Genomic DNA, 25258 nt, shown 5'->3' on the forward strand with positions numbered 1-25258 from the left:
ACTGAGTGACTGAGCTGTCTGTTAGCTAAGGGAATCTCAAATGCAATAAAATACTTAGTTCAGAGGCATTTTGATGGAGTTAAACTGTAAGGTAGTAGTTAATAGATCAACATTTACAGGTAGCCAGATTCAAGTACTGGTTAAGCATCTACTAGATTGTTACCTAGGGCAACTTATTTGATCTCTAGATGTCTTAATTTCTTTATCTGCAGCCCCTACATTGCAAGATTGTTGTGAATTTTGAGTGATAGGCTCTAGGAAAATACTAAGCACCACACTTGGCACATATTAAGTGCACAAAAACAGGTAATAGCTCTCATGGTGATCACTGGTATCATGATTTTTAATTACTACAACTCTCAGTAACAGATGAAGGACCTGGCTTATTAGAATTCTAAATAAATTATACTCTGGAGGCTGAGGTGAGAGCCTCTCTTGAGCCGGGAAGGTCAAAGCGGAAGTAAGCTATGGTTGCTCTAGTGCGCTCCAGCCAGGGTGACAGAGTGAGACCCTATCTCAGAAAGTAAATAAATAAAAGAAATCCAAATAAACTGTTTTTGCAATGCTATATCTTATAGTTTCAATAGTTACTCATAACATGATGACCATGTTGTAAATGCACAGTAAGATTGTCTACATAGGACCATGTTGCTGAATATTTTGAAGGAATATTATGATACATATTTTTCCTTTTTCCAGTTAATAGGAAGAGAATGCATTATCAATTTATGGGGAAACAGTGAATGTGCCACTGCAATATTCACTATATCTGTCAAAATGTACTTTCTGATTAGAAAACACTCTTGATTCTAAAGTCTTTATAAATTATTTCATGAATCAACTCAAATATTTTTATTTAACTGGTACGAATCATGCATAAAAATAGAGGGTATGTTGTGAGTCTTCAGAGATTTAACTTAACTTCTTTGATCATTTGCATAAACGGTACATCTTTACCAGTTGGCATTGATTGATCCTCTATAGACTGGAGTTAAAATCTAATTTTGCCATAACAAATTATGAGGTGGAAATACTAGAGAAACGGATGGCTTGTAACATCAGTAGACATTTCTGGTCCCATTTACATGTGAATATAAACCAAGGATGACTTCTAAGTCCTTTTTACAGTGATTTGAAGTTTACTTTCACCATGCTCCTTTCTTTCATTGATCAATCTGTTTCCTTATTAATGCTAATGTAGATCACTCATGTAGGGAATTTGATGAGAAATACACCAGAAAACTTAAGGTAAATAAGAGTCTCTTGTGACTTAAACTAAAAGACATAAAAAAGTGAGTCTGCCAAAAATATGCACTGCCACATTAACAAAAATTTTAAAAAGGCTTCCAAGACAAGACTGAGCTGTCACAAGTAGGAATACACTTTTTTGAAAAGCATGTCTCAGACAGGGGGAGTGGGAACTTAACCAATGGAATTAAGTCTTACATGTTGAGGAAGATAGCTGTAAGTCAGCTTCTGAAGAATTCTTTTTAAGAGCTGTTTGCTTTTAGTAGAGCAAAAACTATACTGCTAAAATACATTCCAAGTTTTCTTTTACTCCAGACTTTCTTAGACGGAGATAGAATCCTTTTTAACTAACATGGCCACAAACATTCTTGCTCCTGTGACAGTTGTTGGTCTTGTTCTCATAAGAACCAATTAGCAGTGGGCTTTAGACAAATATTTCAGTGAAATGCTTAATGTGACTCAGTTTCTAAAAGATGAATCTGTGAATACAAAGTCTGCAGGACTAGAGGTCAACCCTGGCTCCCAGCCAGTTCAACAAGGTACTGTGTCTCTGTGACACTTCGCAGGCAGCCAGTCAGCTTTCCCTGAGGTCCACAGTTTCACTACTTACTCTCCATTTAAACTTCTTCAGCAAGTAATAAAAATCCTTAGAACACTTCAGAGGATTGTTTTTCCCTTTGTTCAGAGACAATAGGTTAAGGGAGAGTTCAGCAAGGGGTAGAGTGGCCCACAATAGATGAAGCCAGGTGGAAGAACAGACTTTAGTAGACTTTAGAAACGAATGGGGAGGGACTGTCAGTAGATGGGGGATATGCGAGAAATTGGGGTCCAGAAGAGAAAGAAACAGGCTACACAAAGAGCAGATATATTTGCTCTTTTAATATTGACCAGAATTTCACGAGAGAGAATGTATTTCCAGTCCTTTTGTAATAACAGTTGATTTCACAATTATTTTGCAAGGCAGGCATTTTTTCTTATTTTTACAGATGAACAAACAAGTTCAGAGAGGTGAAGTAACTTGCCAACATCACATGAGTTAATAACTGATTAGTGATGGGGCCAAGTTTTACACTCAAACTCAGTATATTTACACATATGCTACTCTTTCTTGCATATGTTTTACCCACCAATAATTTTGTTTTACTATTATGGCTAATATTATTTATTCATATATTTATAAAAGATTTGTTGACTGAAACGTATTCTGATACAAGACTGGACACTGGGGATACAATGGTGAGTTCAAACATGGAGAATAGGGTCTAGTCTGGGAGTTAAACATTAATCAATTAATTACATTAATCTCATATCACAAGAGTATGAAGTGCTGAAAAGATAGGTCCAGGGAATACTAAGTGCTTATAATTGGAGACTTTGCCTGATCAGTGAAATTAGGGAGGAATTTTTAAGAAATAGTCACTTGAGCTAAGACTTGGAGGGAAGGAACCAACTGGATGAAGTGGGGAGGAAAATAATCAAGTGTAAAGACCCTGTTTGGGTAGGAAGCTATGGAAAGTGGGTAGAAGACTCTTGTGGCCACAGTAGAGAGAGGAGAGAGGAGTCTTGTGTGAGGTGATGCTGGAGACCATCATCCCATGGGTTGCATGGGACCCAACCATGCAAGACCTTGTAAGTTCCATAAAGTTTTCACCAGAGGGCTCCATGAATCAGGACCAGGTTTGTTAATGAAATATGATGACTTCAGTTCTATAAATGATGGGTTTGACGTATTTGTGTGACAACCAAGAAGAAATGTCAATTAAACAGTCTTTATATACATCGGGAATTCAGAGTAAAGTGCTGGGTTAGAGTTAGAGTTTTAGAATTCAGGCATAAATAATAATAACCAATACAATGAATATGATTGAGATCATCTAGAGAGACTATAGACAAAAACTGGAAGAAGAATAGAATATTCCTTTGCTGAACTCCCATTTCTGTTCTTTGTATCCCCACTTCTTTTTCTACTACCAAGAACCAAAACATTTAATGATTATGTAAAGGAAAACAATAGAATAAAGTAGAATCCAGAGAAAATGGGAAACACACTGGAGAATTTTTGCCATAGAAGCCAAGGTAGGACAATTTGATAAAGGAAGGAATGGGCTGCTGTTCTAAATGCTGCCAAGATACCAAATGATTGGAAGACTGAAATATCTTTTAAATTTAGCTACTTTGAGGTTTTTTTTCTGGCCTTAATGGTATATATCCTATCACTTAAATAGTACATTTTCTTTCTTAATTTGTTTATGCTCTTTATATTCAGTTTTAAGCTAGAATAAAATAGGAACAGTCTGTCAGAAATTATTGGAAGCCAAGGCACAACTTTGTATAGGAAAGTTTCTTTCTTGCATAGTTCTTTCTTTCATATATTAATTCACATATATAACACATATATCAATATAGACAACTTGTAGTTTTCCATACTTTCTTAAAACCTAAGTGAACTTTTAAGTTTCTAGGCCTGTCAGTTAAATATTGACTATTTCTAATATCAATGATTACATTTTTTCTCTTGAAACTCAAATTTAGATGAAAAGCAAAATGTTAATTAAGCATTGATTCAAAAATATAATACATTTTTATTCACATATGAACATTATTTGTAAATATTCTTAAAGTAGTAAATATTGAAAGATCACTTGTCATGGCCCACACCTACTACCAGAAATAAAAGGGTAGAAGTAAGGCAAATGAGATGTCTCTAAAGAACACAGTCCAGTGTGCAATCCTGTATTGGCTTGCCTCCTTCTGTGTCTTAGTAGTTCATGCTGTGAATATTTAAAATGTGTGCTAGTTTGTGTCAAATATACATCGATTTTGAAGCTGCATCAAATAGAAAGCACATCTTAAAATATTTACCTGTGCATAAAGGGAAGAAACGTGCTTGAAGTATCATTAGAATATCAAAAGTATTCAGGACCTTTGTTGAGTGCTTTTCATTTAATTAGAGACTCTTTACAAGTTAACCACACACAAAAATACATACCCATGTACATACATAGACAAATGTGAAACAGATGATGTGAAAGGTAATTGTAAGAATGAGAATTTGTTTCTGGTTGACTTTAATTCCTCTGAAATCTTTGGTAATTAAGTCATTATCATGATGTATATAGCCTAGAACAAGATTATTTTTTATTTTTACACATATTTTAGAATATATTTTATAGAAGTTTTGTTTAAAAAAAGAATTTTAGGTGTGATTTTAATACTTTCACTATTCTCACAAAAAATGTAGTTTGGCCATATTTCCTCTAAAATAGCAAAAGAAATTGGATCTTTTAAAATATTTTGCCCCCAAATTATAATAAACTATTGGTAGTTATAAGCTTCCAAATTTAGACAAGCCTAAGAAATCTAATTCCACATCTCACTCCCACTTAAGTTGTATATGAAAAATAACACAGTTCTCCTATACATAGACAGCTCTGGAACATTCCAGTCATAAAGAAATACTTACCTTGATGGAAAATTTGTAATTAATATTTCTTGTAGAACTTCTACTTTGATGAGTGACTAGTGACTATAATTGCTATTTCTTTCTATTTTCATGGTTAATTTCAGGGCACATTCAGAAAATGAAGGTACTGCTTTACCATCAGCTGACTCCTGTACCAGTCCTACAAAGATGGACTTATCATATAGTAAGACTGCTAAGCAGTGCCTGGAGGAGATATCTGGTAAGTGACCTCATCGATGCATAGGTCAAACCTAGGAATTTCTGTATTCTCTCCATAAGACTTTTTATTAAATCATATATGTGGTATACTGTTTTTAATGCAAAAATGGACTATATACATCTCATGCTTCAAAGATTGTTAGCTATTTGGCTGTTCTGCTTAGGACGATCTCTTTGTTACTGTAAAAGTAATGGTAGTCCTTTCAGAAGTGAAGACTTTAAGTCATTTTGCCCTCAATCAAGTTGAATAAAATCAGAGAAAATCTGGATAATACATTTGGAGATTGAAAATAAACTAATGATTGGCCATGTATATTCTCCATGGCTAATGCAGCCTGCTCTGTCATCAATTCTGTATGATTTAAAACATTTCTACAGGGCGGTTTCAAATGACCATTCTAAAAAACTCTGAAAAGGAAAGTATTTTATTATATATAGATGATGTGAGAAAAAAATAATACATATCCCAGACACAACTATCAGGTTTTTGGTGTGTATAAAACGGGATGCTCAGCTTGAGCACAGTGTTTTCTCTAGGGTCCAGGTAAGCCTAAGCATATATGGAAGGCATTTAGTTTAATTTCATTACATATAGATCTATATTCGTGAGGAACCAAGTAACCTCCTAGCAAAATATATTGCCCCTAAAGGGTGAGAGAGTAAAGAGTACTTTATCTGCTCCTAAGTACAATAACGCATGAAAGTAGTGGTATGTCTGTTGTTCCAGGAAATCTCTGGCCCAAGCCTTGTGTATTCACAGCTAAGTTCAAATGAAGAAAACTTTAAAATTAAAATTATTTAATTTTAAAAAATTACTGTGTACTCCAAAGACTCAAAGTATAAGTATTGCTAAGAAGCTCAAGTGACTTTATCACAAATTTGGGGGTTAAGAAACTTCCCCACTTCAGCAGACCTGAAAAACATTTGGCAAGCATTAGACGTGACTACAGCATCCTGCAGTGGATATTGACAACAATTACAGAACAACATCCCAAGGGTACATTTTGGAATCAGCATTAGTTGATAACATTAGGTGTCAGAGGTTTCATATGCAGATGACAACAAAGGCCAGTACTAGGTAGGGGTAGAAATGGTAATGCCAAGACATAGATATAGGGCTAGTAATTGTAGATTTTTCAAATACGCAGGGGATGTGTTGACTTTCCATTAACTCTGGGTAGTACCATGGTCAAAATAATGCTATGTGTCTACTATGACCAGATGTTTTGTAAAATTAGCATGGCATGAAGATGTGTATGTCTCATATATTTATACATAAATGTCCTCGATATGCATGTTAAGCACTAGAGCTCAAATCTGTAGGATAAATGAATTTAGTAGAGTTTGAATTGCAATTTTATGTTAATTTCACAAAGGAACACTGTTTTCAGAAACTAATATATCACAGTATATCTGATTGAATAAATAGTCTATATTTGATGTTTTTCTCCACTTTCTTATTGTCTACCCTTTTATCACTTTTTCATTTTTCCAGTTGATATTTCCTTTTAACATTCTGATTTTTAATAGAATATAAACTAGCAATTAATGTAATAATTTAATGGGTTTATCAGAGAGCATAATATCATTTTGCAGCAATAATCAATTATTTACATAAAATCATAGTTTTCAGTCTAGGATTTTGATAGGAATTCAGTAAAAGAAAGAAAACAGAAAATAAATGGTATAATGAGACTTATCTAATTATGTCAATCTCACTGTCATCTGTTTAAATGCAGGCTATAGTGGGATAGTGAAAATGTCTCTCATTACTAACTTGAGATTTCCTGGAAAAATTGTGATATTATTTGCGGTTAGTAAGTTATAAATTGAGTATATAATTGAAGAAATTTAGATGAGGAAATATGAGCAGGCCAGTGACAAGATGACTATCACAGAGAAATTAGATTACATATCTTCATCATTTTAAGATTTTGGTTTATGGGTCACTATTACTCTCTTACCATTTCTGCCTTAATTTTTAGTGATTTTAGTATCTACGTGGGTGTTCTTTGTAACACCTTGACCTCTCCTCCCATAATTTTGTCTTGCAGTCCCTCCTGAGCTACTTATTCTCATCATCATACCCTAGATCTAGGCACCATCAGAAACTACTACTTCTCTATGACCTCACTTTCATGCACTGCACTCTCACTGGTCACATTCTCCTATCATTTCAGTATTCTTCCTTTGTTCTCTGACTCCAGCAATGATTCCACTAGGATTTCCAATTCATTGATCCTACCACTTTTTACTGTTCTTCACCAACCTCTGCATATTTTTCTTCTCTCCTTAGTCAGCTAAATTCCTGTAATGAGTGAATGTATTTTTATTTTTATATACTCTGACTCCATTGCCTCTCTCTCACTTAATTGTACTCATTTGATGAAATCATGACCTGGTTACATTTAAATCTCCACCTATTCTATACCAACAATGAATGAACCAGGAGAAAACACATCGCATGTCAATGCGGCTCACTTTACATTCATGACCTCCAACCTCAAGTGACTATGTAATGCTCCTGGCAGTCAGTCTATTCTGTATACCTTTTTTTCTCAAATGTCCGACATCACTGGTCCCATCCTTTCTCTTAACTGATGACCTGGATGTATACTTCACTTAAACAAGTGAAGCACAAAGAAAAGTTCATGAACCCCTGTCATCACATCTACCCAAGTAAAACATATATACCCACTTAATACCTATTTACTCTGCTTTTACTTAGATTACTCTCTCTTCTCTTTAATAGCTCCCTCCCAACCAAATCACTTATTTTAGGCCATAGCATACTATCATTTCTCCAACCTTAATTTTAAAAAAACAACTTCCTGGCCGGGCGCAGTGGCTCACACCTGTAATCCCAGCGCTTTGGGAGGCCAAGGCGGGCAGATCACAAGGTCAGGAGATCGAGACCATCCTGGCTAACATGGTGAAATGCTGTCTCTACTAAAAATACAAAAAAATAGCCAGGCGTGGTGGCGGGCGCCTGTAGTCCCAGCTACTCGGGAGGTTGAGACTGGAGAATGGCATGAACCTGGGAGGCAGAGCTTGCAGTGAGCCGAGATCGCGCCACTGCACTCCAGACTGGGAGACAGACCAAGACTCCGTCTCAAAAAAAAAAAAAAAAAAAACAACTTCCCTTGACCCCAAATTTGTCCTCAAGTACTGTTGTGATTTATCTCCTCTTATGGCATGCTGTAAAAAGAGCAGGGTTCAATCACAGTCTCTTAGGCTTTTAGCCTCACTTCTCCACTGGAACTGCTCTTATTGAAGTCACCACTAATGTCAACATGGCCAAATCCAAGGCTCAGGTCTCAGGCCTTATCTTATTTCACCTCGCAGCAACTATTTGTCCTCTTCTAAGAAGGTTTCTTCCTTGATGCTGTAGTTTGGATACAGTTTTTGTTTGGTCTCACCAATTCTCATGTTGAAATTTGATCCCCTTGGTCGGGCATGGTGGCTCACGCTTGTAATTCTAGCACTTTGGGAGACCGAGGGGGGCAGGTAATGAAATCGGGAGTTTGAAACCAGCCTGGCCAACACAGTGAAACCTCGTCTTTACTAAAAATACAAAAATTAGCTGGTTGTGGTGGCAGACACCTGTAGTCCCAGATACTTGGGAGGCTGAGGCAGGAGAATCGCTTGAACCTGGGAGGCAGAGATTGCAGTGAGCCGAGATCGCACCACTGCACTCCAGCCTGGGTGACAGAGCTAGACTCCATCTCAAAAAAAAAAAAGAAAAAGAAAAAGAAATTTGATCTCCAATGTTGTAGGTGGGGCCTCATGGGAGGTGTTTGGATCCCAGGGGCAGATTCCTCATGAATGGCTTGGTGCCATTCTCCTGGGAGTGAGTGAATTTTCACTGTTAGGTCCCACAGAAACTGGTTGTTAAAAGTAACCTGGCACCTTCACTTTCTCTTGTTTATGCTCTCACCATATGATCTCTGCACAACAGCTCCCCTTTGCCTTTCACTGTGAGTGGAAGCAGTCTGAAGTCTTCACCAGAAGCAGATGCTGGAAGCAGCTTCTTGTACAGCCTAAAGAACAATGAGCCAAATAAACCTCTTTTCTTCGTAAATTACCCAGATAGTCCTTTATAGCATCACAAATGGACTAAGATACTTGATTTTCAGGGTCATATATCCCCTCTGTTTTCCTCAAACCTTACTGTTCCTTCTTGGTTTCCTTTTCTAGTTATACTTTTTTCTTGATGATTTCTTATGATTTAAATGATCCAGGTATCTGCTTCTAGGGTTCTCTACCTATAAATGTGATTTAACATTGATATTATCTCATGGCTTTAAATTTCATCTATATTCTGATGGCTTACCAATGTCTCTCTCTACTCTAGTTCTCTCCCTGGAACTCTGGACTCAAATATCCAATTGCCAACACAATCTTTTCACTTGAATATCTCATAGACATTTCAAACATGATATATCCCAAACTGAACCTCTGATATTAACCTAAAAAGTTGTACCCCTCGAAAACTCTTTACCCAAGTCTTCTCCATTTTGATTAATAAGAATTTCATCCTTCCAGTTGCCCAAGCCTGAAACCTTAGACTTATTCATGGCTCCTTTTTAATGCCTCACACCTGATGTCCTGATATTCTATTCATTATAGTATCTTGTTGGCTCCAGCAGTATTGTTTTCTATTTGCACTCAGAAACAAATGGTGTATATGAATCAGCTTTTTGGGATATTTCTCAGTACTTGAACTCTTGGTATTTTCTCAGAAATTCAGAAACTGAAAAAATTTAGATGACACAACATTGAACTAACTATAAGAAATAAGGTACTAAGATACCCTAGAATAATTGCATTTTTAAAATATATCCAGAATTTGCCACTTCTTCTTTTTTCTACTTTTGTCTATTAAGTGGCATCACCAATGGATGGTTAGTATATAGATAGCACTCAATAAATGCATGTAAAATGAAATTAATATAATGGATATAGCATTAAAATAAGAACTACACTAAAAAAGGAACCTAATAATTTTCAGAGGAAAACAATAAACAGAAAAGATAGGACTTATATCTTTGGCTTTGGAAGGCACTCAGGAAATAATCACAGTGAACTTAAGACCAATTATACTCAACTGAAGGGGTTGATATAAATGGAAAATAAAAATTTACTTTTCATTATGCCATCACTGAATAATCAAAGAATATGAATAAGAAAATGTTTAGGCATTCTACAGAAGTAATGTTACAGTTCAGAAGCTCTCCCTGTTGAGCTGGAATTTTAAAACAGCACATTATAAAATGGAAGAAAGCCAGGAATTGTGGCTCATACCTGGAATAGTAGCACTTTAGGAGGCCAAGGCAGGACGACTGCTTGAAGCCAGGAGTTCAAGACCAGCCTGGACAACATAGTGAGACCCTGTCACTACAAAAAAAAAAAATTCAAATTATCCAGGCATGGTGCTGTATAGCACACATGTAGTCCAATCTACTCAGGAGGCTGAAGAGAGAAGACTGCTTAAGCTCAGAAGTTCAATGCTGCAGGAGCCATGATCATGCCACTGCACTCAAGCCTGGGTGACAGAGCAAGACCTTGTCTCCAAAAAACAGGCGGGGAGTTGGGGGGACAGGGACAGAAGAAGAATAAATTTGTAACACAGGTTGAACATCCATAATTTAAAAATCCGAAATTTTCAGAAGGTCCCAAACTCATAAATTTTTGTGTGGTGACATAATGCCACGAGTGGAAAATTCCAAACCTGACCTCCTGTGACAAATTGCAGTCAAAATGCAGGTGCACAGCATAGTTTATTCAGCATTCTCAGGGGAAAAAATAGTCTGTCAGCCCCTTTAGCTGCTATGTATCTTTTCCATGCACACCCAGATTCCCCCACGCAAGCACACCCACAAAGGGTAATATAATGGCATGTGTGCAGAATGGACATGCCAATGGCAGGTTCCCCACAGTGCCCCACATTGGGTCAAGACCTATATGCATTACACTGTGGTTTTTGTTTTTGTTTGTTTGCTTAGTTTTCATTCTGTGGCATAAAGATATTGTTGAAAATGTCAAAAAGGCCTGAAGATACCTCTATGGGTAACAGTGATAAGAAAAAAAGGAAGCATTTTTTTTATTTATAGCACAGGAAGTCAAGCTGTTGGAGAGACTAGACTGTGGTGTAAGTGGGAAACATCTTCCGGAAGAGAATGGTGTTGGAATGACCACCATATATGACCTGAAGAAACCAAAGTATAAATTGTTGAAGGTCTCCATTGAAAGTGATGAACAGAATTAATGAAAAACAGAAAAATACTGCATAAAGCTAAAAATGAAGATCTCAATTGTGTATTGAAAGAGTGGATCCATCAGTGTCACGTTGTACACATGTCACTTCTTGGTATGATGATGGTTAAATAAGCAAAGATCTTTCACAATGAACTGGCAATTGAAGGAAACTAAATATTCAATAGGCTGGTTGTGGAAATTTAAGAAAATAAATGGCATTAAATTTTTAAAGATTTGTGGTGATAAATAGTGAAGACATACATTGACTAGTTTGCCAAGATCATTGCCGATGAAAATCTGACTCTGGAACAAATCTTTGATGCTGAAACAACACAAGTTTTGATGCCTCAGAAAGATACTGACACAGAAGATAAGACAGCCCCTACAGGAAGTAAGGATGCCAAGGACGGAGTAACTGAGATTGGATGTACTTATACAGCAGGAATCCATAAATGAAAACTTGCTGTGATAACCAAAAGCTTGCATCCCTGCTATTTTCAGGGAGTGAATTTCTTACCAGTTTATTATTATGCTAACAAAAAGGCTTGGATCACCAGGGACATATTTTCTGTTGGTTTTGCAAACATTTTGTATCAGCAATTCTTGCTCACTGCCAGGAAGCTGGACTGAATGACTGCAAGAATTTGTTTGATTATATTTATTCTACTCATTGTCTAGTTGAAATTATTATCAAAAACAATGTTTATGCCATGTGCTTTCCCCAAAATGTGACTTGTTAATTTAGCCAAGTGACCAGGTGATCCTTCAGTCGATAAAGAATAAATATAGAAACACTTCCTTAAATAGCATGCCAGCAGCAGTGAACAGAGGTATATGTGTGGAAGATTTTCAAAAGGAGTTTAACATGAAGGATGTCATATATGCTGTTGTCAAGCCTTGGAATGCGGTGACTAAAGACATGGTGGTACCTGCCTGGCACAGCCTCTGGTCTGAATCTATGTTCAGTGATGATGATGAACCGGGTGGTGACTTTGAAGGATTCCATATGTCAAATGAGAAAAACAATGATGTCTGACCCTACCTATTCCAAAAATAAATAAATAAATAAATAAATAAATACTTTCAGAGTCCATAAGTAGGCTGGAAAAAGTGGATATCAAAGAAATTTTTAACATTGATAATGAGGCTCCAGTTGTTCATTCATTGAACATTGATGGCATAGCCGAAATGGTGCTGAATTCAGGTGACTGTCATAATAGTAATGATGAAGATAACAATGTTAACACTGCAGAGAAAGTGCCTAGAGACAATATGATGGAAATGCATGATGATCTTAGTGAAGAACTAGAGCAGTGTACATTCATTACAGAACAATAAATTATGTCAGTTGATAAAAGTCAGAGAGATTTCTAAGACAAAAACTGTTGTTAAGGAGGCAGATGACTCTGGGGGAAACATTTTAAAAAGCTACACAGCAGAATGCCGCCTCATCCCTAGGGGGCCCACTTCTCGGTCCCTCAGCTGCTTCTGATGTTTCTTCTCACCTAAAAAAAAAAAAGACAGTGTACAGTAACCTTTTAATCCAAACACAGCATTGAATGTAGAGATGGAAAGCTTGTGGTTGTTTGTGGTTGCTGTTGTTTCATAGCTGATACAGGTATTCTGGCAATGCTACTCTGCTGCTTAGTGACCTTGAACACATTATTTTTTCACTGCATTAATGCTATGTCATATTTTTTACTGGTAAGTACTTATGTATAAATAACTGCAATAAAATAATTGCCTATTAGTAGCATATAAATTCAGTCAGGAATGATGGTGATGCCACAAAACCACAGATTGTCCAATCCAGTTAGGTGACTGAGATGGAGACACCTTTGATTTCTGATGGTTCAGTGCACATAAACTTTGTTTCATGCAAAAATTTTTTTTAAATGTATAGAATTACCTTCAGGCTATGTGTATAAGATGCATATGAAACATGGGTAAATTTTGACTTGGGTCCCATCCCCAAGATATCTCATTATGTATAGGCAAATATTCCAAAACCTGAAAAAATTCAACGTGCAAAACACTTCTGGTCCCAAGCATTTCTGATAAGGGATATTAAGCCTGTAATAGAGTAACCCTATAAAAGAATTAACCTGTCAGAATTCTAAAGCTCATGAGATGTTTTCTATATTAATGATGCCTCTCTTTCTCAGAATCTCCATCCCTTTGTTGGCTTTCCTCTTTCTGAGTTCTGGATGCTAGTGAAACCACAAAGCACATAAGCACTTGAATTTATTGCCAGGTCCTAGCTCAGACTGGCCCACAGAATACCCCTTCCAAGACTGTTTGACATGTGGAAAGAGAAATGTTCTAGGAATTGGAAAAAATAAATTTTGGCTTCAGCACTGCGATTATTTAGCGATTATTTGGCCTCTGCACTGCGAATTGCTCCCTGATTCTCTTTTCTGTGTGGTGACTATGATGATACTTAATAAACTCAGAAGATTGTTGTGAGATATGGTATTATTCTTCCATCAGTCTTTTCAGTAATTATCACCTGGCATCTTACACATGCCAGGCATCTCAAAATTTGGGAAAACAAATGTGACTAAGAAGTGAGCTCTCCTTTGAAAAAGTAAGAAACAAATAGGTAAAATTTAACACCACAAATAAATGAATAAACAGGCACATGGAAACAACTAACTTAGCTGTAAAGAGTCATGCAGAACCTAAAAGAAGATCAGACATGCATATTGTGGAATTCTAATGAACAATGAAATTGTGGAATAACATTCTAGGTAGAAACAACTTCATGAAAATAATGGGAAACAAATTCTTTTTAACTTATTCTTTTCATTAGTTTCTTTTTGTAAAATTGGACATTTCTCCTAAACTCACTGAGGTTTCGATAGTTCTGTGATTTTCTGTAACCCCAAGCTTCAAGACTATTGTTATTGTTGAACTTTTATTGCTCATGGTTGCTGTAGGGGCCTCAGTGAGGGATAATTCTGCTTCCCAAGTGAAGTGGCCTTCATGATACAGAATTCTGAGGAAGTTAGTCTTGGCAGGGTAAGATGCAGGTTTTATAAATTTATGAAGTATATATAATGTTCAGAGGCCTGAAAATAATACAGAAAATAAAATGTATGGTGTCTAGAAAGGGGTTTAGGTGAGTTAGGAGTTCTATAGCTTAAGCTCTATTGCTGTATATTAAGCCTACCTGCAAGTACTGGTGTCGTTTTGTATGTCTGGTATCCATTGCCCCATCTTCTGATAACAGCACCTTGATTTTCTTTGGGGAGCATTCTCTGCTCATGTGATCTAACTGAAATTGGTATAAGTGGAGTCAATGAGAACAATCTATTCATTGACTGCAGTGACTGTTTGAGGACTGGATGTGTGACCCAATCAAGTTTGATCAGAACAAAAAAGACTCAATCTCAAGACTTTTCCTGAGGTTGTTATAAGAGAAGTGGTCTCTTTTTCCACTACACCTAAAACTAATAAAAGAAAAGCTTAGACCTGCTTACGGTGACCTCCACTCTCAAATGAAACAAACATAGAGGAAACAGAACCTAAATCAGGAGAGACCAAATTCAAGGTCATTGTCGGAAATGACTGAGCCCTTGAAAAATCCATGTCTGAAACTATTTCTCCTCTACTTTTGAGTTATGTAACCCTGAAAAAAATCTTTTTGTGCTTACACAAATGTGAAAATCATCCCTATTGCGTGACCCACAAGACGTATGACATGTAAAGATTTGCCATACTATTAAGGAGCAAACTTGAATGGTTCACACTGCAGTGAAGATGTGTTAGAAGGATTTGCTAAGTTAGTTGGAGAGCTTAGCTGTTTAAATTTTCACCAATGCAGTAACTCACTTGACGTTATAAAAACATTGTCTTTGACATTAAATGGTAATGAAAGTTTAAAAAGGTGATAAATTATGGTTTGAAGATAAACATCAGAAATGCATGACACTCAATAAAGTAGAATACTGGATAAATGACTTTTTCAATTTGAATATTCTTCATAAGTCTTCAGTGTACCTCTCCGAAATTTTTAAGTACATAACTTAAATTTGCTTTTGCTTATTATGTTCTTTGTGAAGAAACCTAGTTGTATTTACCCAATCTGATGATGGTAGCTCCAATAATTATTATAGTCAGGTGAAATGTATTATATAATTTGTGCCATTGAAGAAGTAGCTTAATGCTTCCTGCCTTTCCTCTAAGATTCATATCATGGCCTCAATATTACAAAGCTGGCTGAATTAATGGTACAGATTTTACTGCTTTGGCTTGAGTTTTATTCTCACATTCATTGACGGAAAGAATTTGTCCTCAGAGGACATCCCTTTCATCATCTGCCAAGTGATTCTGCCAAATGTAAAGCGAGCCCAAATTTTCATCCCACTGGTACTCAAGGAAGTTTTTCAATTTTTCTTCTATAGGTTCACACTTGCCTTTTTTTTTTTTTTTTCATAAGACTATCCACCAACATGTTTAACATTTGTTTAATTCACTTCTTAACCTTTATCTGGAATTTATATTCAACCAAAAAATGTTCATAGATGCCAAACTGGCTCAATATCAATAAAGCTGGTGTGTCATTTGTAAAAAAAAAATATTAAAATTATTGGATGAATTCAGGAAACCATTTTAGAAATAGAAGAATTTAGGTTAAACAGAAGGATAAGCGAATGGTTACATGTGCTTTTACTGACTACCAGACTTTGTATTGAAAGTGGGAAATATCTGACATTTACAATCTCTGTAAATGATCACTGAAATTGCCTTTTTTTAATGTTTATAAAGATCAAGAAGATCAAGCTCCGATAATTCAAATCAGTTTAGGTCTTTCACTTAAATCGCCACATTATAATTATGTTTACTAAAGAGCTGAAAAGCATTCCTTTCCAGCACATTATAATGGCTATAACTTATTTTAGGTCTTGGCGAAATTAGAATGATTCACATTTTTCCTACTGACTGGGTGTATTTGTCTCCTTTGCAGTGCGACTTCCTCCTCTTCCTTGTATAACATACATCTATATGTGTGAATACAAACAAATATAAAAACATCTATATATGAATGTACACCCAAAGCAAGCAGGATGGCTGTCTCCAGAGAAGGAATAAGTGGGTTCCCCACTGTCGCTCAGGGTAAATGTGGACTGATGTAGTTCTGGGACAAACCTACTGTAACCACAAGTTAGTAACAATATCTTTGAACAAAGAAACAGACAGAAACCCCCTTTTGATAAGCCCTCTCTACAATCCCCTCCTTGCTGGCTCCATTGGACTCAGCCCATCCTTTCCAGGGTTCATCCCCCTAGAGGGATTAAATTTCCTGTCTCATTGAATCAGAAAGAACCATGTGATTTAATCTGACAAATGAAATACAAGTGGAAAAATGACGTGGGATGTTCCTGAGCAGAAACTTAAGAGCCATTGCTTGGATCTCTCACCTCTCTTTTCTTTTGGTCATAAAATCAACATGTCCCAGACTAGGATTGCTCTTGCAGCACGGTTGTTAGAATAAAGAATACCTGAGAGAGAGCTGTAACAAACACAGAGTGGACATTAATGTCAGCAAAAGTACATCTTTGTATTGAATGCCACTGAAGTTTCTAAACCATTTGTAAATGCAATATAACAATCTAAGTCAGGGTTTCTCAACTTTGGCACTATGGACGTTGTAAAATGTGTAATTCTTTTTTGCTTGGGGGTGGTTTATCATTATAGGATGTTTAGCAATATCATTGGCCACTTCCCCTTAGATATCACCACCACACCCACAGTTGTGATAATGAAAAATGTTTCCAGATATTGCCAAATATCCCTTGGGGGAAAAACCATCCCCAGTTGAAAACCACTAATGTCAGCATAGTAGTTCTCAAAGGGGGTTTTCAGAGCCAGCAGTATCTGGAAATATGTTAGAAATACAAAGTCCCAGGACCCTCCGAGTCCAACTGAATGAGCAGTTATATGGCTGGGGCACAGCAAACTGTGTTTTAATAAGCCCTCCAAGTGGTTCTGAACATACGAAGCTTGAGAACCACAGGTTTAAACTGATTGGTATATATATAAGCAGTCTTGAATAAGGAAAGGGCGTAAATATTGCTTTTATTTACAGATGAATAAAGTCAACTCTTTTGATATATAAAGCATTAGAATTGCAGTTTTTGTGAATCTGTAAGGCTTTAGGGTATATTAGCATATATACTAGTGTAACAGATGTTAAATACATTGAAATTTCATAATTTGAACAAATTTCACTATGGTCTCAGGACTTGGAAATTCACCGAGTCACAATAACTCAGAATGAAGGACAAAACTTTTCTACTTAGGAATTCTAAGGGGAGTGTCATTTTGGTCTTCCAAAAAATACTTTACAAAATTATGTTTTTAGGAGCATAACTGTCAGTTTCAATTATCTGATATTTGTACTCTAATTTTATTTAGCACATTTAATATAAACGAGTAGTATTTAAAAAGTATAGAATTGAGAATGAGTATCAATAATTCATAGATTTCTTTATTGCATAATTTTGTCACAAATAATTGCTGTTCTTTCCATCTAATTTCCTTTTCATATCTATAAAATGGATCTAAGTCTGATCTACGTTGAAAGGTGGGGCACAAGGAATAATTAACTTTGCACAGTAAGTGGTTATTATGTGTAAAGTTATAGACAATGCGTATTATAATGCTAATATATATAGTTATGAGATTGGGTATTTCCTCTAGTTGAGATTGGCAATAGGAGGTAGAAAAATCACAATGAATTTTGCCACATTAGCTCTGAAAATGATGAAGATAATATTTCTGCATATTTCTCCACTTTCCCTTGTTGATAAAGGAGAAATCCCTATTTTTCTGTTTGTGAGCAGAAAATCTTCAGAAGTTAAATACTAAAAAGTCGATAGTCTTCTTCTTAACTGTCAGTGGTACCCATGATTTCTGCTATACTATATATTTGTTTTTTAAAGGTGTCTTAAAATCAGAATTTTGTGGTGGTGTAGTGTACATACCAGTACAAGGTAAATACAAGAAAATTATCTTTAGGTTTTCTGTTTTTATGAAAACATTAAAAAATAAGAGCTGATTATGCTGTGATAGGCTTATGAAATAGACCCGGAAAAATGCAATATCAAAAGACACAATGTGCATTTTCTGTTATCTGTGACATTATTATGTTCCACACACTTGACCACAAACTTTCAATTTTATGCTTTGAGTCAAAATATGAAGGGAAAACCCTTTTGAGTATTTTTTTTTCTTTCTCTTTCCTTTTTGTTTTTACAAAAAGGCTGTAAGAAATCTTTATCATCACATTAGGATTTTAGGATTCAAAATAAAAAGCCTTTGACTTTGTTCTTTAAAAGATGAGGGAAGTCTTTCCCTTTAAAGCATTATCTCCTAGCGGGTGGAGAGTGTCATGCTTCATTTTTTAGGTCCTTTACACTCTTGAATTTGATTTGTGCTTTTACAGCACAAATCCCAACATTCAGAAGGGAGATCTGCCTGCTTCAGCTGCCTGCAGCTACAGAGAATTAGTCTGTCATTCTCGGCATCGGGGAGTGTGTGTTGTGTATGTGAGGGTGTGAGTGTGTGTCCGTGTTTGAGATTGGGTGGCTGAGAGTCATTTAAATGTGCATAAGGTTAATAGTGGAAGATCTCATACAGGCTTGGCTCTGAAACCTGTGGCATTCTACGCTGGACAGCCGTTCCCGTGCCTCTGTTTTAATTTGGCAGGATGTTTGCTGCCATGGCAGCCAGCAGCATCCACTGCAGCAGCAAGGAAGAGCCATAGATCTGAGAATGCAGGTGGAATACTAAAATGTAAGAGGCTCGTGCAGGGCTGGGCTTCAGTGCTTAATTCCTGCTCTTCCTGGGCTCCTATGGGAAGGCTGTACTTGCTGCACTGTGTCAGCTCGTTAGAGTAAAGGGTTACAGACCTAGGTCAGTTAAGGGCTGGTGAAAGGCAGGGGAAGAAAAAAAAAAAAAAGCAAAAGGCAAGAGACCTCAGCTGGTGCTTCACCTCCTGGCGTTTCGGGACACAGAAGCAATAGAGGGAAATGTGTACCCATCCTCCTGCTGAGACATGTGATTGGATGAAGACGGGCAAACGTAGTTGGCTTCCTGGACTACTTTTCAGCTGGAGGAGGGTCTTTGGTGAACTCTTTTCTGCTTCAGATATATTCGAGCAAAATATTTGTAAGTACTGCTGATGAGTAAAATGATGTGTCAAGCTAAATTGGGGGCAAATAATTATATATACTATATCTCTAGAATCTTCTGTGAATGTGTGAGCTTGAGCTTTTATTGAAGTGCATGTGATAATCAAAATCAAATGGATCAGTTACAATCACAGTGTAAAAAGACAATATGAAGTCCAATTGAAAGGAAGGAGCCACTGAAGAATCATGCAGCGGCCTGCTGAACTCTCTGTGTTCCGGAGCAAAGAAGTAAGGAGAAAGGGAGCTTGCCTTCAGAAACAAAAGTCTCTGACCAATCTTTCCCTCACCAGTGATGGGGAGAGGAGACCCACGGTGCGCATTTCCAACTGGTTTGGAAATGCTGCCAAGGCCAGCCAGAGAGAAGCCAGCTATGCAGAGCGGCGCTCACTGTCCAGGTTTCTCTCGCGGTCTGTGCAGTCCCTATATCACACCAGCAGCTCAGCCTGGAACCTCCTGCCTGCTGGGGGCAGCCAGTCAGACAGTGAAGACTTAGAGGAATTGTCTGCAAGAAGAGGCTTGGAAGGTGAGAGTGATGAAGATAGTAGGTCTGAAGATGAAAACGTGTCCTCCAAGCCAAGCAGCATCAGCAGAAGCTGGGCTGAAGAGGAGGGAGAAAGCTGTTTGCGGGAAGGGACAGCTCATCTGGATGAGGAGGTGATCCTTACCATGCTGGGTGATCTGGAACAGGCACTTTACACTGACTTATTAGGTAAGTCCAATTTGTTCCTAAAAACATGTATGGGATTTTAAGAAATTTCATAGTCTCTTATGAAATTATTTGCATTTGCCAAATAGCTTTCATGTTTTTAGACTGATTTTTAAAAATATATGGTTACATTTTAAATTCCTGTTTCTTGAAATGATTTTTTTAAAAATTTTTTGGTAAAACTGAGCTATGAGCACCACTGGTAAGGTTCATTTGGGGAAAGTAAATTCCAGAAATCTGCCATGGGCGTTATTAGCCTCGCCTAGTGTCCAGTACCTTCTAGACATCCATAAATAAGTTAACATTTTAAAACTCCAAACATGTTTTTCACCTACTCATTAAAGGGGCCTATTTGTTCAACTTCCCTCAAGGTGACCTCATCACAGATAAGGGATGAATAATGAATGGCCTCCTGGGTAAATTTTCTGTAGAGTTAAGTTTCTTCTGCTGCCTTCCTGCTACCTGAATAGAAGGCTTCTTCTATACCTCAGTGACAAGCCCTGTTTATTGCAGTAACAGTTTCAGAAATGCAAAAATACCTTTTTTCTTTTCTCTTTTGTTTCAGTGTTTGACTAAAACTAGTTTTGCATGTGCATATTTTAAGTATTTAAGCTACTATGTAGATGACTATGAACTGTTTTCATACTTTACAAACTAGGCCTTTTTGATAACATGAGTTTCAGTAGTAACTTCTGGCATAATCTTTAACTAAGAAGAGGTCAAGTGATTCTATAGTTTGTGACTAAACTTTAAATGTCAACTGTGCCACCTACCTAAACAGCTAACATGTGAATATTTTAATTATTATTTCTGAATTCAGTGTTGTACCAAAATATATTTACATCATACAGTCCCTTCTTCCATAAGTATTTAATTACTGGCCGTATCATATTTTATGTCAATGTGTATTTCCACAAAAGACTTCATATTGGGCTCCTGAAATTGAAAGGAATTAAACCTGGGCAATGATCTCTTTGTTTCTGATTCATGAAACTAATGCTAAATGCAGGCTTGTTTTTACTCTTAATGTAGACCCTCCTGTTACAAGATGTTTTATGAGGTTTTCTGGATTCTTTTAGTGAACCAGTTTTAGAAGAAGAAAGCTTATAGAGACAGCAGAGGCAAATATTGTTCAATTTTTTCATGTCAGTTTGGTTTTAAAAGAGTAATGTTTCCACAGTTGTCAGAATAGCGATTTCTGAATCTGAATACACCAGGTGCTCCATCACTGAAGATTTAGTTTTGCACCATTGTATGATTTCTGTGATGAACTGCTTCTCATAAAGGGCTATGTGCAGCACAAAGGCGAGAGAAAGTCTTAATCTTTATGAAGCTTTTTCTTTTTTGGATCCTCTGGAACTGTAGAATCAGATAATATTCCTCTTTTGCTTTTGAAGTGGTATTATTTATCTTGTTCTCAGTATCTCTTAAGTATTTACAAAGATATGAACCGAGTGCAGTCCCCTGACAGCATTTGATGCTTACTCAGTTAAATTATAGCATGCTGTGGGTGGGTGTATATATGACATGTGCCTTTTTGTGCATAAATAACTTGAAGCATTTTTGTCAGAAGGTAACCTCTCAAAAGAAGCCGGTATGCGTTGGTTTTTCAAGAGCATCTGCTTATTGTATTTATGTGATTATTCTGTTTAAGTATTTTTTCTTACTTATGCCAGTATTCAAAAATGCAAGTGAAAAAGTAAGGGGAAGTTTATTCAAATAGCTGTGATATGAATAATCATATCTCCAGATAATGAAGCATTCTGATGCAATTTCCTAAATAATGATTCATGTTAAGTTGTTGAATATATCTACGCCCACAGCACACAGGAATTCCAGAATTTCTAACACGTGCTTCAGTAGGTTCTGCTTACGACTCAAAATGGCCTCTTCCAAGTTAGTTTTTAGGTGGGGTTCCTTGAAGTTAATTCTTTACTCTTAGATATGCCCCTAAATCAGACAGATTAACGTTTATCCTATAACCATAGAGGAGCACATTTTAAAAGTAACTATAAAGCTTTTGGCCATATTTTGCTATTTTTCTCCAAAGTGTCAAGATTAACCAGAGGAGTTTAAAAATGTTCATCCAAATCACTAGTAGGGCCACCCACAAAACTAGAGTTATTTCACACAATAAATCAGGAAGCTGTACTCTATATAACATTTGTAATATGGATGGGGTAGAGGGCATAATTCTCTGAGAATAAGGTTTATTCATATAGATTTGATTTCCTATTAAAAGATGGCAATGCTGGCAGTGTTAATTGCAACGTGTGTGTATAATTAAAGCCTAAAAATTAAGAGCAAGGTCACAGATTAAATGGTCTGTCTGCCACCAGATAGTAACATAGGAGTACCAAATTGACGCTGTTATTTTTTTTCTCTACTGAGAACACCTTATGAGCAGTGAGAAAGCACTTTGCACCAATGTTAAAAACTCAAGTAGATTTCAGAATATACCGTTCTGGAAAATGTGTGGAAGCCATTCCATTGTGTTTGACATATAGGAAGCCTCTTTCAGGAATAATGGTTGACTTCGAGACTATGCAAGTAGGAGGAGACACAACATTACTATGATTAAATGCATTTCTCATGTGCATTTTTCTGGTAACTTTTATTGTTGCTAAACATTTAATTTTATTTTTGCTTTTATATTTGGGCTTTGCAATTGTGTTTTTCCCCCAAAGCCTCTGGACCTCACTCAGACACAAATTTATAGGATATTTAAGACTATGCCATCAGTCCTTAGGGAGTTTGTAAGTACATTTAGTTTTATCTTGCCTTTTGTGGGTCATTGAAAACATTTACTGCAATAAATTTTGCTTTGGTTATTATCTTTCATGACATGAACAAGGCAGCAGTTATGTTTTGCTCAATAAGTGTTGGGAATTTCAGGTCCATTTGTCTGTCATGAGGAGGGCAGTGTCGTAAGTGAATGTCATGATGAAAAAACCCTAAGGAATGAGGGAGGCTTTGGTTCTAAAACATGAGAGAAACCAGATAAACAATGAATTCAGTTAGAAGAATCCAAGGATCTAAGATACCTGTTGGATTGGAAAAAAGAAATTGAAAAGGAAATGAAGAAGTAGATGTGAAAATATATTTAGTGAAACAGCATGTCTGAAAATACAACGGTCTTAAAATTAATATAAAAAGATGGAACATAATTGAGATATTAATTTTAATATTCCAGTTAGCAAGTGATTGAGATGCAGCTGGATTACAACTTTAAAGTTTTCCTGGGGGAAGGAGGAAAGGGATAGGAACATGTAATGATGTGTTCTAGGAATCTGTGTGAGGTCAATTACTTGTACCTCCCCTCACCAAAATAAAAAAAAGGTCATCTCAACATACTCCTTCTTTCATGACTTTTTATCTTTCGCCTGCAATCTAAGATGCCAATAACTGTATGAAATCTTTCGTATTGAATCTTAAGTTTAGTGCTTCTCCAATTTTGTCCCCTTCACTACTTATTTTGACCCAGTTTGAATAAGTTTCTTCTTTGTATGTCTCTTCCTTGACTGTAATAATTTTATTTCCAGTCTGTAAGATTTTCTCTACAAAACTTCTTTTTCTTCATAGTTCTCTCAGATTATTTGGAAGTGAAAGGTAGACTTCTTTACAGCCATCTCTGAAATACCCTGTATTATATGTATGAGGAGAAGTATGGGAAGAATTTCCAGGAAGAATGTGATCAGTCTCAAGGGTTATTAACAGTTCTGAGTTCTAAAAGAATAACGTTAATCTATAGGATTAGTGATTGTTTGAATTTAATTAGTGTAGAGAAAGTTTGTCGTGTGCATGAGATCCCAACATGTGTTTTATTATTCTTTAAAAATTTTTACCTCAGGAAAGTTTCTTAGTACTTTATGTTTGAAATAATGATTTTATTATTAAGTATACTTTAATTGTTCAAATGATTTGTAAATTCAAGGGAAGAAATTTACAGGCTGGCAGCACAATGGTGGCTGTTGTGTCAACCACCCAAAGTGAGGAATAATGAACAAAGTAGTAATGTTTGCCTGAAAAATATAGTAAAGGAATTAGCAGTTGTCTTGCAATATTTGAGTGGCTGCCTTGGTAAAGACAGTGTAAATTTGTTCATTTTGTTTCTGATCCACTGGAACCACGGGGTGAAAGTTTAAGGGAGACAAATTTTTGCTTATCCCCCATAAATGTTTTATATTTTGACCTGCTACTAGAAGGAGCCATCTCTTACTGGTGAGGTGGAGGCCTTTCCAATGTTGGGGTTTTCGGGCAGAGGCAGATGGCCTTGTCCCATGTGAGACAGATGAATGCTGTGGCCAAGAGCTAAGGCAAGACGATCTCTGAAATCCCCACCAACTGTATGATTGTGATGATAAGTGTTAAAGGGGCACATTTGTTATAGATTTTTAAAAATCTGACCTGAGTATTAAGGAAGTAAATTAACAGGTTAAATAGTTAGCTATATTCCTAAAACAGATTATAGATGCGCATCTTGACTTCTCTATGTGACAATTTTCATAATGTAATTTAATACATACTATTTTTTGCTTTCGTTCTGTTCCCTTTCTTTTTCTTCCATCCTCTTTCCATTCCATTCCCTTCCCAGCCATCCCATCTACTTCCTTTTTCTCTGTCTCCTCTCCTTCCTTGTCCCTCTCTTAATCTATCCATTCCAATTCCCTCCTTCCTTTCTGTTTTCACTTTTATTGAAAGTGCCCATCACTAGACATCCTCTTCAGTCCAAATTGAACACAATAAAAACTGTGCTTCCACTACTCTCTTTTCATGTTCTTCCTATTATCTAGACTCACTGGCTTTAGAAGGTGACTAGCTTGGGGAAGTATTGTATGACTATAAACAAAATGGCTTAAGGACACTTCTGCCCACAGTTGGTAGGTGGTGATTGTATCAGGCCAGCGTTAGTCATACTTGCAGAGCTATTTGTTTCATGCTCATTAGATACAAACATTTTGAGTTTAGATGCCTAGGAATTTACTTGAACTCTAGTATCATTGATAGAACTGTAGAAACTGGAGAAGTAATTAAAAATAAAACCATTCAATGTTGTCAGTCTTTGTCCATGAGTCTAATACAAGACTTCAAAAGCTATTGCTTCCATAAGAAAAGACCTCAGCTGGGCATGGTGGCTCACGCCTGAAATCCCAGCACTTTGGGAGG

At 36.5% G+C, this 25258-nt stretch overlaps 1 protein-coding gene across 3 annotated transcripts in view; it reads left to right on the forward strand.

The window, feature by feature from the left end:
* The window catches only part of NAV3 (neuron navigator 3), a 395528-nt gene that overhangs the window by 200873 nt on the left and 169397 nt on the right, over positions 1-25258 (forward strand). For all 3 annotated transcript variants that reach the window (XM_032170807.2, XM_032170808.2, XM_058425703.1), the window contains exon 9: positions 4816-4931. In XM_032170807.2, the coding sequence (XP_032026698.1) occupies positions 4816-4931 (116 nt within the window). The remainder of the gene's footprint in view (positions 1-4815; positions 4932-25258) is intronic.

Source organism: Hylobates moloch, unplaced genomic scaffold (genome assembly GCF_009828535.3).
Source record: "Hylobates moloch isolate HMO894 unplaced genomic scaffold, HMol_V3 SCAFFOLD_12, whole genome shotgun sequence".
Classification (NCBI taxonomy): domain Eukaryota; kingdom Metazoa; phylum Chordata; class Mammalia; order Primates; family Hylobatidae; genus Hylobates; species Hylobates moloch.